This window comes from Artemia sp. Qi Xiang Cuo, chromosome 10 (genome assembly GCF_049724085.1).
Source record: "Artemia sp. Qi Xiang Cuo chromosome 10, ASM4972408v1, whole genome shotgun sequence".
Classification (NCBI taxonomy): domain Eukaryota; kingdom Metazoa; phylum Arthropoda; class Branchiopoda; order Anostraca; family Artemiidae; genus Artemia; species Artemia sp. Qi Xiang Cuo.
In genome coordinates, this window is record NC_142803.1 from 49,784,843 (window position 1) to 49,802,675 (window position 17,833).

The 17,833-nt window shown below is 31.6% G+C and overlaps 1 protein-coding gene across 3 annotated transcripts in view; it reads left to right on the forward strand.

The window, feature by feature from the left end:
- Positions 1-17,567, forward strand: part of LOC148947851 (uncharacterized) — a 70,468-nt gene extending 52,901 nt beyond the window's left edge. For all 3 annotated transcript variants that reach the window (XM_089095489.1, XM_089095490.1, XM_089095488.1), the window contains one exon: positions 16,760-17,567. In XM_089095489.1, coding sequence (XP_088951615.1) covers positions 16,760-16,837 — 78 coding nt within the window. In that variant the 3' untranslated portion in view covers positions 16,838-17,567. The remainder of the gene's footprint in view (positions 1-16,759) is intronic.
- The last annotated feature ends 266 nt before the right edge of the window (positions 17,568-17,833 follow it).

A 17,833-nucleotide genomic window follows, 5' to 3' on the forward strand; every position in this document is an offset into this window, starting at 1 on the left:
TTAGTTTAGTTTTAGTTAAGAGTTTTGAGTTTTACCTTAGAGTCTTAGCTTAGAGTTTTAGTTAGAGTTGAAGTTTACTTTAGTTTTAGTTAAGAGTTTAGAGTTTTACCTTGTAGTCTTAGCTTATAGTTTTGCTTAAATTTGAAGTTAGTTTATTTTTAATTAAGAATTTAGAGTTTAGCTTATAGTCATAGCTGAGAGTTTTTTTTAGAGTTCAAGTTTAGATTTAGTTAAGATTTTAGAGTTTTACCTTAGATTCCTAGATTAGACTTTTCGCTAGAGTTCTAGTTTAGTTTAGTTATAGTTAAGAGTTTACAGTTTTAGCCTAGACTCCTAGCTTAAAGTTCTAGTTAGAGTTGAAGTTTAGTTTAGTTATAGTTAAGAGTTTAGAGTTTTAGCTTAGAGTTTTAGTTAGAGTTCTACTTTAGTTTAGTTTTAGTTAAGAGTTTAGACTTTTACCTTAGATTCTTAGCTTAGAGTTTTAGTTAGAGTTCTAGTTTAGTTTAGTTTTAGTTAAGAGTTTAGAGTTTTATCTTGGAGTCTTAGCTTAGAGTTTTAGTTAGAGATCTAGTTTAGTTTAGTTTTAGTTAAGAGTTTAGAGTTTTACCTTAGAGTCTTAGCTTAGAGTTTTAGTTAGGATTGAAGTTTAGTTTAGTTATAGTTAAGAGTTTAGAGTTTTAGCTTAGAGTCTTAGCGTAGAGTTTTTGTTAGAGTTCTAGTTTAGTTTAGTAATAGTTAAGAGTTTAGTTTTTAGCTTAGAGTTTTTGTTGAAGTTCTAGTTTAGTTTAGTTTTAGTTAAGAGTTTAGAGTTTTAGTTAGAGTTGAATTTTAGTTTAGTAATAGTTAAGAGATTTAGAGTTTTAGCTTAAAGTCTTAACTTAGAGTTTTAGTTAAAGTTGCAGTTTTATTTAAGTTTTAGTTAAGAGTTTAGAGTTTTAGCCTAGAGTCTTAGCTTAGAGTTTTGTTGAAGTTATAGTTTACTGTAGTTTTAGTTAAGAGTTTGGAGTTTAACCTTAGAGTCTTAGCTTAGAGTTTTAGTTAGAGTTGAAGTTTACTTTAGTTTTAGTTAAGAGTTTAGAGTTTTACCTTAGAGTCTTAGCTTAGAGTTTTAGCTAGAGTTGAAGTTTAGTTTAGTTAAGAATTTAGAGTTTAGCTTAGAGTCATAGCTTAGAGTTTTTGTTAGAGTTCAAGTTTAGTTTTAGTTAAGAGTTTAGAGTTTAAGCTTAGATTTCTAAATTAGAGTTTTAGTTAGAGTTCTAGTTTAGTTTAGTTATAGTTAAGAGTTTACAGTTTTAGCCTAGAGTCCTAGCTTAGAGTTTTAGTTAGAGTTATAGTTTAGTTTAGTTATAGTTAAGAGTTTAGAGTTTTAGCTTAGAGTCTTAGCTTAGAGTTTTTGTTGAAGTTCTAGTTTGGTTTAGTTTTAGTTAAGAGTTTAGAGTTTTTACCTTAGAGTTTTAGTTAGAATTATATTTAGTTTAGTAATAGTTAAGAGTTTAGAGTTTTAGCTTAGAGTCTTAACTTAGAGTTTTTGTTAGAGTTCTTGTCTAGTTTAGTTTTAGTTAAGAATTTAGAGTTTCACCTTAAAGTCTTAGCTTAGAGTTTTAGTTATAGTTGAAGTATAGTTTAGTGATAGTTAGCAATTTAGAGGTATAGTCTAGAATAATAGCTTAGAGTTTTTGTTAAAGTTATAGTTTAATTAAGTTTTAGTAAGGAGATTATAGTTGTAAACAAGGGTTTTAGACTAGAGTTTTAGCTTATAGTTTTGGTTAGAGATGAAGTTTAGTTTATCTATAGTTAAGAGTTTGAATTTTTAGCTTTGAGTCTTAGATTAGAGTTTTAGTTAGAGTTGAAGTTTAGTTTAGTTATAGTTAAGAATTTAGAGTTTTAGCTTAGAGTCATAGCTTATATTCTTAGTTTAGAGTTTTAGTTAGAGTTGAAGTTAAGTTTAGTTATAGTTAAGAGTTGAGAGTTTTAGCTCACAGTCTTAGCTTAGGGTTTAGTTAGAGTTGAAGTTAAGTTCAGCTATAGTTAAGAGTTTGGAGTTTTAGTTTTGAGTCTTAGCTTAGAGCTGTGGTAAGAGTTGAAGTTTAGTTTAGTTATAGTTAATAATTTAGAATTTTAGCTTAGAATCATAGCTTAGAGTTTTAGTTAAAGTTGTAGTTTAGTTAAGTTTTAGTTAAGAGTTTAGAGTTTTAGCCTAGAGTCTTAGCTTAGAGTTTTTGTTGAAGTTCTAGTTAAGTTTTAGTTAAGAGTTTAGAGTTTTAGCCTAGAGTCTTAGCTTAGAGTTTTTGTTGAAATTCTAGTTTACTTTAGTTTTAGTTAAGAGTTTATATTTTTAGCTTAGAGTCTTAGCTTAGAGTTTTTGTTAGAGTTCTAGTTTAGTTTTAGTTAAGAGTTTAGAGTTTTTAGCTTGGAGTCTTAGCTTTGAGTTGTTGTTAAAGTTCTAGTTTAGTTTAGTTTTAGTTAAGAGTTTAGAGTCTTAACTTAGAGTTTTAGTTAGAGTTGAAGTTTAGTTTAGTAATAGTTAATAGTTTAGAGTTTTAGCTTAGAGTTTTTTTTGAGGTCTAGTTTAGTTTTAGTTATGAGTTTAGAGTTTTAACTTAGATTGTTAGCTTAGAGCTTTAGTTAGAGTTGAAGTTTAGTTTAGTTATAGTTAAGAGTTTATAGTTTTAGCTTAGAGTTTTAGTTAGAGTTGAATTTTAGTTTAGTTATAGTTAAGAGTTTAGAGTTTTAGCTTAGAGTCTTAGCGTAGAGTTTTTTTTATAGTTCTAGTTTAGTTTATTAATAGTTAAGAGTTTAGTTTTTAGCTTAGAGTTTTTGTTGAAGTTCTAGTTTAGTTTAGTTTTAGTTAAGAGTTTAGAGTTTTAGCTTAGAGTTTTAGTTAGAGTTGAATTTTTGTTTAGTAATAGTTAAAAGTTTTAGCTTAGAGTCTTAAATTAGAGTTTTAGTTAAAGTTGCAGTTTTAGTTAAGTTTTAGTTAAGAGTTTAGAGTTTTAGCTTAGAGTCTTAGCTTAGAGTTTTTGTTAAAGTTCTAGTTTACTTTAGCTATAGTTAAGAGTTTAGACTTTTACCTTACAATTATACCTTTGAGTTTTTGCTAGAGTTCAAGTTTAGTTCACTTCTAGTTAATAGTTTAGAGTTTTACCTTATAATCATAGGTTATAGTTTTAGTTAGGGTTTAAGTTTAGTTTAATTATAATTATGAATGTAGAGTTTAGCTTAGAGTCATAGCTTAGAGTTTTTGTTCGAGCTCAAGTTTAGTTTTAGTTTAGAGTTTCGAGTTTTACCTTAGATTCCTAACTTAGACTTATATTTAGAGTTATAGTTTAGTTTAGTTTTAGTTGAGAGCTTAGAGTCTTAGACTAGAGTCTTAGCTTAGAGTTTTAGTTAGATCTAACGTTTATTTTAGCATTATTTAAGAGTTCATAGTTTTAGATTAAAGGTTTAGTTAGAGTTCCTGTTAGAGTTTAATTTTTGCTTAGTTTTATTTAAGAGTTTATAGTTTTAGACTAGATTCTTATCTTGGAGTTTTAGTTGGAGTTCTTGTTTAGTTTAGTAATAGTTAAGAGTTTAGTTTTTAGCTTAGAGTTTTTGTTGAAGTTCTAGTTTATTTTAGTTTTAGTTTAGAGTTTAGAGTTTTATCTTAGAGTTTTACTTAGAGGTGAAGTTAAGTTTAGTAATAGTTAAGAGTTTATAGTTCTAGCTTAGAGTCTTAACTTAGAGTTTTAGTTAAAGTTGTAATTTTAGTAAAATTTTAGTTAAGAGTTTAGAGTTTTAGCCTAGAGTCTTAGCTTAGAGTTTTTGTTGAAGTTCTAGTTTAGTTTAGCTTTAGTTAAGAGTTTAGACTTTGACCTTACAATCTTAGCTTTAAGTTTTTGCTAGAGTTCTAGTTTACTTCACTTTTATTTAAGAGTTTAGAGTTTTAACCTGTTATCTTAGCTTATATTTTTTTCTAGGGTTGAAGTTAGTTTAATTATAATTAAGAATATACATTTTATCTTAGAGTAATAGCTTAGAGTTTTTTTTAGAGCTAAAGTTTAGTTTTAGTTTAGAGTTTCGAGTTTTAACTTAGATTCTTAGATTAGAGTTTTCGTTAGAGTTCTAGTTTAGATATAATTCGGATTTTAGAGTTTTAGACTAGACTCCTAGCTTAGAGTTTTAGTTAGAGTTGTAGTTAAGTTTAGTTATAGTTAAGAGTTTAGAGTTTTAGCTTAGAGTCTTTGCTTAGAGCTTTTGTTGTAGTTCTAGTTTAGTTTAGTTTTAGTTAAGAGTTTAGATTTTTTACCTTAGAGTCTCATCTTAGAGTTTTAGTTAGAGTTCTAGTTTAGTTTAGTAATAGTTAAGTGTTTAGAGTTTTAGTTTAGAGTCTTAACTTGGAGTTTTTATTAGAGTTCTAGTCTAGTTTAGTTTTAGTTAAGAATTTAGAGTTTCACCTTAAAGTCTTAGCTTAGAGTTTTAGTTAGAGTTGAAGTTTAGTTTAGTTATAGTTAAGAATTAAGAGTTATAACTTAGAATCATAGCTTAGAGTTTTAGTTAAAGTTATAGTTTAATTAAGTTTTAGTTAAGAGTTTAGAGTTTTAACCTAGAGTCTTAGCCTAGAGTCTTAGCTTAGAGTTTTAGTTAGAGCTGAAGTTTAGTTTAGCTATAGTTAAGAGTTTGAAGTTTTAGCTTTGAGTCTTAGCTTAGAGTTTTAGTTAGAGTTGAAGTTTAGTTTAGTTATAGTTAAGAGTTTAGAGTTTTAGCCTAGAGTCATAGCTTAGAGTCTTAGCTTAGAGTTTTAGTTAGAGTTGAAGTTAAGTTTAGTTATAGTTAAGAGTTGAGAGTTTTATCTCAGAGTCTTAGCTTAAAGTTTAGTTAGAGTTTAAGTTAAGATTAGATATAGTTAATAGTTTAGAATTTTAGCTTCGAGTCTTAGCTTAGACTTTTAGTTAGAGCTGCAGTTAGAGTTGAAGTTTAGTTTAGTTATAGTTAAGAATTTAGAGTTTTAGCTTAGAATCATAGCTTAGAGTTTTAGTTAAAGTTGTAGTTTAGTTAAGTTTTAATTGAGAGTTTAGAGTTTTAGCCTAGAGTTTTAGCCTAGAGTCTTAACTAAGAGTTGTTGTTGTAGTTCTAGTTAAGTTTTACTTAAGAGTTTATTGTTTTATCTTAGATTTTTATCTTAGAGTTTTTGTTGTAATTCTAGTTTGCTATACTTTAAGTTAAGAGTTTAGAGTTTTAGCTTAGAGTCTTAGCTTAGAATTTTTGTTAGAGTTCTAGTTTAGTTTTAGTTAAGAGCTTAGAGTTTTTAGCTTTGAGTCTTAGCTTTGAGTTGTTGTTAAAGTTCTAGTTTAGTTTAGTTTTAGTTAAGAGTTTAGAGTCTTAACTTAGAGTTTTAGTTAGAGTTGAAGTTTAGTTTAGTAATAGTTAATAGTTTAGAGTTTTAGCTTAGAGTTTTTTTTAGAGGTCTAGTTTAGTTTTAGTTATGAGTTTAGAGTTTTACCTTAGAGTCTTAGCTTAGAGCTTTAGTTAGAGTTGAAGTTTAGTTAAGTTTTAGTTAAGAGTTTAGAGTTTTTAGCTTAGAGTCTTAGCTTAGAGTTTCTGTTAGAGTTATAGTTTAGTTTTAGTTAAGAGTTTAGAGTTTTGCCTTAGAGTCTTAGCTTGAAGTTTCAGTTAGAGTTGAATTTTAGTTCAGTTTAGTTTTACCTTATAGATTTAGATTAGAGCTCTAGTTTAGTTTAGTTTTAGTTAAGAGTTTAGACTGTTACCATAGAGTCGTAGCTTAGAGTTTTAGTTAGAGTTTAAGTTTAGTTATATATAAAGCTAAGAATTTAGAGTTTTATCTTAAAGTTTTAGTTAAGAGACCTAGTTTAGTTTAGTTTAGTTTTAGTTAAGAGTTTTAGCCTAGAGTACCAGCGTATAGTTTAGTGAGACTTAAAGTTTAGTTATAGTTAAGAGTTTAGAGTCTTAGTTTAGAGTCTTAGCTGAGAGTTTTAGTTAGAATTGAAGTTTAGTTTAGTTATAGTTAAGAGTTTTTAGCTTAGAGTCATAGCGTAGAGCCATAGCTTAGATTTTTTGTTAGAGTTCTAGTTTAGTTTAGTTTTAGTTTAGAGTTTTACCTTAGAGTCTTAGCTTAGAGTTGAAGTTTAGTTTAGTTTTAGTTAATACTTTATAGTTTTACCTTAGAGTTTTAGCCTAAAGTTTTAGTTAGAGTTGAAGTTTAGTTTAGTTATAGTTAAGAGTTTAGAGTCTTAGCTTAGAGTTTTAGTTGGGGTTCTAGTTTAGTTTAGTTTTAGTTAAGAGTTGACTTTTACCTTAGGGTCTTAGCTTAGAGTTTTAGTTAGAGTTCTAGTTTAGTTTAGTTTTAGTTAAGAGTTTAGTTTTATCTTGGAGTCTTAGCTTAGAATTTTAGTTAGAGTTCTAGTTTAGTTTTGGTTAAGAGTTTTAGCCTAGAGTTTTAGCTTAGAGTTTAGTTAGAGTTGAAGTTTAGTTATAGTTAAGAGTTTTAGTTTAGAGTCTTAGCTTAGAGTTTTAGTGAGAGTTGACGTCTAGTTTATTTATATTTCAGATTTTAGAGTTTTGAGCTTATAGTCATAGATTAGAGTTTTTGATATAATTCAATTTTAGTTTAGTTAAGAATTTAGAGTTTTACATTTGAGTGTTATAATACATTTATATTTATATTTTAATTGGATTTTAGTGTTAGTTAATTTATTATATTCTTAGCTTATATTAAGATCTAGATTTATATCTTTTTTATTTTTCATATTTTATAGTTTTAAATTATAGTCTTATATGTTATATTTATTTATATTTATAGGTTATTTTATTTTTATTTAATAGTTTATAGTTTTATCTTAAAGTCAAAGCTTAAAATTTTAGTTAGAGCTCTAGTTTAGTTGAGTTTTATTTAGAGTTCTAGTTTAGTTTAGTTATAGTTAAAAGATTAGAGTTTTAACTTAGAGTCTTAGCTTAGAGTTTTAGTTAGGATTGAAGATTAGTTTAACTATAGTTAAGAGTTTAGAGTTTTACCTTAGAGTCTCAGCTTATAAATTTTTCTTAGAAGTAAAAATTTTTTCTTTTATTAGAGCAAGTTTTCTGTCAGAATTAACAATTTTTCCCTTAACACTAACAAATTTTTCCTCAATACATAACTTTTTCCTCAATACTAACAAACTTCTACTTAAAAATATCAAATTTTTCTTAGAAGAATAATTTTTTTCCGTTCATGATAAAAATTTGTCAGTCAATATTAGCAAGTTATCTGTACCATTAACGAGTCTTATCATCACAGTAACAATTACTCCCTAACATTAATAGAGTTTTAGTTACAACTATCAAATGTCTCTTAAAAGAAATAATAATCTATAACCGATAAAAAAAATTCACTATTAGCTAACATGTTTATGATAAATATACCAAATATTTTGTAAGTGGTAACGATTTTTGATTGTGATTACAAGTTTCCTATCAAAGTTATAGATTTGTGGTCTTAAGACGCACGTTCTTAATATAGATCAAAGTCTTTTTAACATTTATAACACAATATCTGCTTAAACTGGTACGATGTTCAACAAATATAAATATTATTCTAAAGAAAAAGTAAAATTCTTCCAACAGCACCAAGTTTTCCTTCAAAGATAACAAATCTTCTCTTCGAAGTAACAACGTTTTCGCTAATACTAACAAACCTTTACTTAACACACCCAATTTCTCTTGGAAGTTACGTTTTTTCATCAGTGATAACACGTTTTCTGCTTGAGCTTGCAAGTTTTCTCTCAAAGATTCCAATTTTTTTTCTTAGAAGTAGCAATTTAAATTATGATGACAAGTTATCTGTTAGAAATAACAAGTTTTAAGTCAAACGAACCAAATTTTTCTTGGAATTAACAATTTTTTCGTTGATGATAATAATTTTTTCTGTCAGAAGTAGCAAGTTTTGCTTAACACTAACAAATCTTCGCATCGAAGTAACAACTTTTTCTTAATACTAATAAACTTTTAATTAACACTATCAAATTTCTCTTAGAAGTAACAGGTTTTTAACAAGTTTTCTTTCAAAGTTAGCTTTCACTACGTTTAAGTTAGGTTCATCTAACCTCCAAAACCATAGGTTAGGTTAGGTATGAATAAATATTAATAAATAAATAGAAACATTTCATCATGTTTAAGTTAGGTTAGGTTAGCTTATCATGAGCGCTAATGATAAGCTAACCTAACCTAACTTAAATATGGTACAAAGTCGACCTGGGGGGATTTTCCGGCGAGTATGGTTAGGTTAGGCTAGATTAAGTTAGGTTAGGTAAAGTTAGGTTAGGTTAGCCTACGTACGCGCGCGTACGTAGGCTAACCTAACTTAACTTAACTTAATCTAGCCTAACATAAACTTCAACTTCAACTCTAGCTCTAACTAAAACTCTAAGCTAAGACTCTAAGCTAAAACTCTAAACTCTTAACTATTACTAAACTAAACTAGAACTCTAACTAAAACTCTAAGCTAAGACTCTAAGGTAAAAAACTCTAAACTCTTAACTAAAACTAAATTAAACTAGAACTTCAACAAAAACTCTAAGCTAAGACTCTAAGCTAAAACTCTTAACTATAACTAAACTAAACTTCAAATCTAACTAAAACTCTAAGCTAGGAGTCTAGGCTAAAACTGTAAACTCTTAACTATAACTAAACTAAACTAGAACTCTAAATATAAGTATAATCTAGGACTCTAAGGTAAAACTCTAAACTCTAAACTAAAACTAAACTAGAACTCTAACAAAAAATCTAAGCTATGACTAAACTAAACTGTAAATTCTTAACTATAACTAAACTAAACTTCAACTCTAGCTAAAACTCTAAGCTAAGACTCTAATCTAAAACTCTAAACTCTTAACTAAAACTAAAGTAAACGTCAACTCTAACTATAACTCTAAGCTATGACTCTAAGCTAAAACTCTAAATTCTTAACTATAACTAAACTAAACTTAAACCCTAACTAAAACTCTAAGCTAAGACTCTAATGTAAAACTCTAAACTCTTAACTAAAACTAAACTAGAATTTCAACAAAAACTCTAAGCTAAGACTCTAAGCTAAGATCTCTATACTCTTAAATATAACTAAAGTAAACTAGAACTACAACAAACATTCTAAGCTAAGACTATAAAGTAAAACTCTTAACTAAAACTAAAATAAACTAGAACTTCAACAAAAACTCTAAGCTAAGACTCTAGGCTAAAACTCTAAACTCTTAACTAAAACTGCAACTTTAACTAAAACTCTAAGTTAAGACTCTAAGCTAAAACTCTAAACTCTTAACTATTACTAAACTAAAATTCGACTCTAACTAAAACTCTAAGTTAAAACTCTAAACTCTAAACTAAAACTAACTAAACTAGAACTTCAACAAAAACTCTAAGCTAAAAACTAAACTCTTAACTATTACTAAACTAAACTAGAACTCTAACAAAAACTCTAAGGTAAGACTCTAAGCTAAAACTCTAAACTTTTTCTAACTCTAAACTAAGCTTTTTCATGCATAAGGCACTTGTCCCCTCCCCACTATTTAGTAACCATTGATACTTCTCCATAATTGCTGATGTAAAATTTCCCCCCAGATTTTCTCCTTAGCATACTTTCATTAGAAAAGAAGAATTGATCTGTATTTAATTTCTGCTCGTGTTTCCAGTTCATGCTGGAAATCCTCCCTCTGTTGGAAATTTAATTAATTATAGAGATTAATTATAATCACTCGACGTGGAATACACCCTTGCTGAAATCAGTTCCCGAAATCAGCTACGTGTGCCTAGCCCTTCAGTTACAAGATCTATTAAAAATTGGCAAGTAGACTACTTGCGACCGTTTTTGTTGTGGCCGACAGAATTTCTCGTATGATGTCGTTGAACAATCGAATAAAAAAAAAAAAACCTTGGCATGTTATCTTGAGGCTGTATTCAAAACTAATCCAAAGAGAAGAAGTTACTGTCCTATACTTCTGCGATAAAAAAAAATACTTCGAGTCTATGGGTTTATTTTAGTGACGAATTTTTGTTAGTCAATAACATCTTTCCTTATTTCTGGAGATAAACTAGTCACACATTTTTATAACTGGGTTAACTCATGCTGAGGGATAATCTGTGTGAAATCAGTTTCTAGGGGGCAAATATCTCCGCCTTTCAACACCATATTGGTTCTTCTGTGAGGAAGATTAAGCTAGTAAAAAGAACGTAAAATTCTAGTCATCTTATTTTTGGAAGTAGCCTACAATCCCTTCTTTTCTGCAACTGAAGTAATACATTTCGGAAGCTACTCTGATCATCCATAATAAAAAAAAAGAATATTTTCATCAAAAGAGTAGGCTTAATGTCAGTAAAAATAAAGAAGGGAAACATAATCAACAAGAAACCAAATAAGCGGAATAAAAAAGATAAAAACAAGGAGAGAAGACAGAAACTGGAAAAATGTTTGAAGTAACTAAAGCACTTGAAATCAAGAGAACAAAATAATTCTACATATTGGTTAATTATGTTTGTTTTTCTTATTTTTTTGGTTTTATTCTTGCTTCCGTCTCTTTAATTCAACCCACCAAAAGGACTTGTTATGTGTAACACGTTGTCAGTTTTTCTATACTTTGGTAAAAAAATTTCCTGTAACATAATTTCTTTTGAGTTATTGCTGCTAAAATTTTCTGGTTGCTTCATGTTTACACTCCTCTAATTTTTCGACAAGTCTGCACCCGTCGATTGTACCGAAAGATTGAGGTGCTTAGGAATCAGTGGCGTATTCTTGCCTCTCACGCCTGGGGTAAAATCTTAATTAGCCCCCACATCCATGTCTCCCAAAAATTTTTTCAAATTTTAAATTTTTTTTTACTTATAAACAAAATCTATTTGTTTAAATCTAACTTGTCTTACTTTAGCCTCTGCAAGATTATTAATTATCTCGTCCCAATCGATTGTTTCTAATTCTTCGCGTTCTATGCTCATTAACGCATAAATTGTTTAGTCAGTCTTGTTTATAGTCGATCTGACTATGGCCAATAGTCGATATGACCTCGCTTACTAATTGACGTAAATGTTGACCCCCCTTCACACCGAAGAAGTGACGACAGCTGTGAAAAAGTTGAAAAATCGACATGGTTCTGGAGTGTATGGGATTACGGCAGAGATACTGAAGATATGTCTTCGATCCTGCATAACTGTTTTGACTGCTTTCTTATTGGTGATCTGAAATAACGAAAAAGTCCCAAAAGATATACTTGTCATACTTGGACATGCTTGTCAAACGCTTCAAAAACGATGGTGTGTTTTCTTTGGAAACTGGAGGGGCATCAACTTCACGGATGTGCCTATTAAATTACTAGCCACTGTCATTAAGGAAAAAAGTTGAAAAATTAACGTGCTTCTGGAGTCGATGGGATGACAGCAGAGATGATGAAGACATCCCTTTGAGCCTGCATAGCTGTTTGGACTGCTCTCCGAGCGTTCGTCTGGAATAACGAAAAAGTCCCAAAAGATTGAACCAGGGGCATATTTGTCAAACACTTCAAGAATGATGATGCGCTAATCTGTGACAACTGGAGAGGCACCAACTCAAGGTCTAGGCCTAGTAAAATACTAGCTACAGTCACATTACAACGCCTAAGAACATCCCTAAACTCACACTATATATATATATATATATATATATATATATATATATATATATATATATATATATATATATATATATATATATATATATATATATATATATATTTATATATGTAGGTATCAAACAGGGATGCGTACAACCCTCATTTCTGTTTGTTATTGTTGTGGACTACACTCTAAGGCAATCTTCAGGCTCTGGAGTGAAAATTTGTAGCTGACAGATCTCTGATATGGACTTCACTGACGACGTTGTACTTCTTGGAGGAGCAAAACAGCAACTGCAGCTGCTACTCGACGCCATAGATAAATAGGCCGAAAAAGTGAGGATTATAGTGAATGGCTGTAAGACAAAGAGTATGGCTACATCTGACTCTCCGCTGACACCGAAATGCAAAGATAAAGCAATCGAACAGGTCTCTGCTGACACCGAAATGCAAAGATAAACCAATCAAACAGGTCAAGGAATTTAAGTAGCTTGGGAGTTGGATGGATTATAATGGTGAATTAGGCAAAGAAATCAAGAGAAGAATCGGACAAGCTTCATCGTCTTTTTAATAACTTGAAACCAATCTGGCGCAGTAGGGAATACTCTATGCGCTTGAAGCCCTCTCCCTCATGAATAGCGGTGAAATCCCCATTCTTGTCTATGCAAGTGAATATTGGGAACTAAAGGTCAAACAGGAGAAACGCGTCCTACCCTGTGAAAACATGTGCCTTAGAAAAATACTGAATATATAGTGGCGGAAAAATGTCTCGATCATAGAAGTTCGCCGGTGAACCGGCCAGCCATTAGTTACTGGCCTTCTGAGACGTAGGAGATGAACGTACCTTGGCTGGTCCATCCTCTACCAAAGGATCGATTCCTTTGTTCATTTTAAGTGTTGTCCTTTTAAGAGGTCGAACGAGACACACATTGCGACGGCGGTATGAACAGGATCTGAGTATAGGAGAGATGTCTCTTCAACCACAGTGGGATGAAGTCCGGGCTGCAGCTCAGCTCCGTGATATCTGACGAGGTATCGTAGACGTCTTATGCGTCATTCGTGGCTCTGGAGGATTTAAGTTCTAAGGAAAACGACCCTTCATTACTGGTCACCAACGCTGCAATAGATATAATATTTGATTTGTAAGTTTATTCTCTACTTTATTTTAATAGAAATAAAATTCCAAAAATAACAAATAACCATAAAATTATTGATTTGAAATTTTGCGCCCCCTAAAATTTTTGCACCCAGGGCAAGTGCTCCTTCCCCCCCCCCCCCCCCCCCAAAAAAACCGCCTCTGTTAAGGATTGATCTAGACTTGCTTAAAAAGTAGGGGAAGCTTGTATTTTAATTCTTTTCAACCCTACGATGGTTTCTTCCTTTAAATGTAATGTTTATATATCACATGAAACTATTAATAATTGCAAATGTATAAGCCTATAAATGCACATTTTCTTCTTTTTTTTGAAAATTGGCATACTAGCAGTCCGCTGTGAAAAACGATGTAAATAGGTCCGTCTTTGGGAAAATTCATATCCTCTACCAGTTCCATCAACTTATTTTTCGTAAATCATCTTCTGACTGAAATTACGTATGAAAAAACCGTCTAGATAGGCGGTCATCATATTAATGACATCATATTCATATGCTTTTTCATATGAATCATCAGTGCATACACATCAGTGCTACCCATGCAAAAGGTGATTTTCCTCGCTGATCGGGGTAGGGGGTTGTAGCTTTTCTATGAGGAACTTCCAACAATGGCGATTCCTATGACTCAGTTTTCATTTCGATCACGACAACATTTTCGACGGTTTCCAGGCTATCTTTCGAAATTTCCTTAATTTTTTTTTTGCAATAAACTTTAAAGTATATATGTCTATAAAAGTATATTTATAATTTAAATATGTATATAAAGTAGGCCTAGGTACTTGTTAATAATACGGAACACACCAAAAAGCGAAGCTAGGTTAATCCTAATGAAATATAACCTTCATATAACCGTTTGTTTACATAATAATATAATTTGGGTTATATATTTGCACATTAGAGGGGAGGGGATGGGGTAAGGTTTTTGGACAGTGCCCATAACCCCCACCCTAATATGCAAAATAAATAGCCCACATGCCCGTCACGTGTCTTTGTAGCTATGAAAATGATTTTCTTAGATTTAACCTAAGCGTAATTCTTGAGTAGCCTATGTTCTGTATAATTAACAAGTACCAAAGATTTATATCAAGCTACAGAGCATTGGATATCTTCTTCGTGATATTGGATAGGTGTACCTAAACGGCATTGAATAGGGAGCGTTTTCAAAGATTCATCTGGGCCAAAGTATAATCGTCTACTGAACAAGTACTGACGAAACCTATCCTCTCCACACAAAAAAAGTGACCCTTTGTTACACAATTTACACAGACCCTTAGGTTATTTTTAAGACCCTTAGTTACACAATTCAATACAAATTTCTGGGTAACTCGTCGCCTGAATCACGCTCTATTGGCTGGGGCGATTGGCTGGGAGCAAAGTGCTTTGGCTCGGAGCGATTAAGTAGTACAACATTTTGCGTCTAGAGGCGCTGAGGTACGCGGGGTCACTTGTGGAGAGTTTTGTCAGTACTTGTTCAGTAGATGATTATACTTTGATCTGGGCCAGTGTTTTGGATTGGTTTGTGGTGTTTCTACGCTAAAAAGAAAAGCATTTCCAGGAATTATCTTTTCTAACCTAGTTAAGAAATCCTTGTGATTTGGTTTGCCTGTGGTGTTTCCACACTAGATAAAAAGTGTGCATATACCTATTTCCAACCGCATATACCTATTTATCAGCGAGAAAATCGACAATACTTTTTCACAGCATTAAATTTGTCACCATATACTGTTTCTATAGGAGATAATTATTTTCCTAATTTCCTTGGAGGGCTTAGTTACCTAACTGGCATATCCGGATTGATTTTTTGCTAAGCTTTGTATTAAGTTATATTTTTATATGTAATTTTAATACCACGTTTCTTTGGAGTGAAAGGACGAGAGTATATGATCCCTGTAGGACCGTCCCACCATTCCAACCTTTCAGTAATCCGATTGGAGTACAGCCCCATATGAAGCGACACAGCATGTATAAACATTTTAAACCATAACTTTCAAACAAGGAGGCCCCAGTGAAATAGTGAAATGAATGCTAACCTGCCTCAAGTCTACACAGTATGCTATGATTTTTTACCTCTCGAATTTAACCGACTGGCATATATCAAAATAACAATTGATAATAAAAAAAAACAGCAAAACCCTGCCAGAACCACTCTCATTTCGTTTTTTTATTCTTTCGTTATTTATATTCAAATTTTTGAATTTTAAGCCCGACAAAGTCACACATACTCCTGTTCCACCCTACTCAATCTAACTACTTTTAGGTTTTCTTAGATTAAATTTTCTATCTCATTTTTCAATTAGTTCCGCTGAAGAACAATAATCCAAACAACAAGGCCGATAGAAGCTTCAGTCCACACGCCGAAAGATCAAAACGCTTATCTACACATCCGAATTCTCATCATTGATGACTTAATGAATGACTTTAATTTTCAATCTTCTTCAAGTAAAAGCTTGATAGTTCAACAATCTTTCATTTTAATGTAATTCAAAATTCTTACTCTTCAAATTCTTTGTTTAACCCCCCCCCCTTAAAGATAGTTTTACCATACCAGCTGCTTTAAAATACTAGAAAGATGCTCTGGGAATGGGAGGGGGATATTGCCAGGTGTGTATGTAATTCAGAAAATTACGGCTAAAAGAAAATAACTTTTTGTCGGAAAACTTTTGGATGGCTTGGTGCCAACTCCCTCTCTAGCAAAAACCTGCCGCCAGGCTTCACAGCGACGCCGGAAAATTTCACCTCCCCATTTTTTCCACTGATCCGCTATTCGCTTTGAAATGATTTTTTTTAGGTAGGGCTATGTAATAGCTTTAATCTTTAAAACTTTAGCTCTAATCTATTTAAAACTAACGAGTCAACTTGGGATATCATAGAAAAACATTTGTATCAAGATAAAACATTCAGCAAAAAAATTTGTGAAATGCAAGAACTTTTAACAAAAAATTTGTAAAGCACAAAAACCTTCTGACAAAAAATTTTGAAGCAAAAAACGTTAATCAAAAAAAAAAAAAAATGGCTACCTTCCTGGAGATGAGGATAAATTAAACTCCAATAGAATCAGAATTAGTTCACATAATTGAAGCTGTGAAAAACATTGTCAATTTTCCACTGGTATAGGTATATCGGTTCGAAATGTTTTTTATCTAATGTAGAAACACCACAAGCAAACCACATTGTGAGGATTTATTATCTAGGTTGGAATAGATACTTCCTGGAAATTCATTTTTTTCTAGCTTAGAAACACGACAAACTAATCCACATAACTGGCCCCTAAATAAATACTGTGAAATGATCCCTATTAAATGACGTTTAAATACACCTTTTCAATACCATGGAGAAGCAGATATCCATTGTTTTGTAGATTGATACTTACATATATACTTTAAAGTTGATTGCGAAAACAAATTTACGGGAATTTATGAAGTAAGAATTGTTTTCTAACTTCAAACTGTCCAATTACTTTACTCCCACCCCCTAATAAGCAAATATATAGCCCTAACTAGGCCTATGTATTTCCCTTCTATTCTGTCACTTGTCTTTGTCTTGTTTCACGATAAGCTGAAAGAAACTAACGAAGAAACCGGTTTGTTCTCCAGTTTTACGTAAACTTGAATGAGTTACGTAGAATACACAAGTATCGGGTAGCACTTCTTTTATCTTTTTTTTTCTTTTCTTCATCTTCTTAGTCGGCAGCGGGGCACAAGGACGTCATAGGGAACTGTTAAAGGGCTCATTTGAAAAGAAACTGTTTATCCACAAGAACCATTAGAATGACGCACTTAAATTGTAATGATTGTCTACTTAAATTTAATTAGCTTCTTGATAGCCAACTTTTTAGCTGAATAGGCTTTTCGGAATTCAACCGTGTTCCTCCTTTACTATTTAATATTTTTATATGTTAAACATATACATAAACATAAGTTAATATGTTAATATGTTTTTATCTTGGACAGTCAGTCAAACATTCAGCCACAGCAATTATTCAGAAGCTAACTTCTTCTTTTTAGCATCTTCATTGGGGCGTACATCAACATTACTGCCGACGAAGGGTTTGGCTTGAAACATTACTGCCGACGAAGACTTGAAACAACGAGATATCGCAGTCATCTTGTCTTAATTGTGAAGCCACGGAACATTCGGAATGTTATGTTTATTCAGTATTTTATAGTATACACATTCATTGAACGAGTCTATAGATGAGATGTTTGTGATATGGAGTTCATCCTAGTCATGGAGAGGGAACATGCATTTCTGACCTTGTCACTTTACTCTCCTGAGCAATACTCCTTTATATGATGCAAGTCTGACACTCTGAAGGCTGTTTTGTGTGACTACTTAAGCTACTCCGTGCACTTGCTCAAATATATTGACTAAACTGTGATAATTTTACTTTTGTTTATGTAAAGAAAAAGGTAAAGAATACGACATTAGACTTTACAGTCCCTACCGGCGGTGCTGATCTCCGTTTCTTAGCCATTCAGCCAGGAAGTGCAATGGGGGGTTGAACTATAAGTTCGAGTTCTGATGTGTATATAGATTAACTTGCAGCGAGGTTGACCTTTCATTTGTTCTCAAAATGCGCACCCTTTTTTTGGTTTAAACATATTATTTTACTAGTTGCTCTTCTATGATGGAAACGGATATTTCTATACACGAGTTAGCAATTAGAAAAGGAGTGATGCAATATGGCACATATGTTAGAGCTTTGTTTAATGTGATAAGTTTTAAGCGCTTAATTTTCTCTTCTTTAAACTTGAATTATTTGTCAATGCATATTTTGTCGTAGGGCCCTTCGACAAGTGGCCGGGGGTGGGGGTGCGGGGGGGGGGGTATATAGCCCGGTTCTAGTGCATTAAACGTACTCTTATATACTGTATATGGAATGTCACTCTGGAGATGCTACAGATACCAGGACAAAACCTGCCAGTCTGGTTGTTTCAATAGACCGCTATTAAGAATTGGAATGCAAAGAGTAGTTTTCATTGCGTTTACGGTATTTAAACTTTTGTTTTTTGGGGTTTAGGGGGGGGGAGGTACCTAGGTTAGGTTAGGTTACGTATTTAATATATTGAATGCTTTAC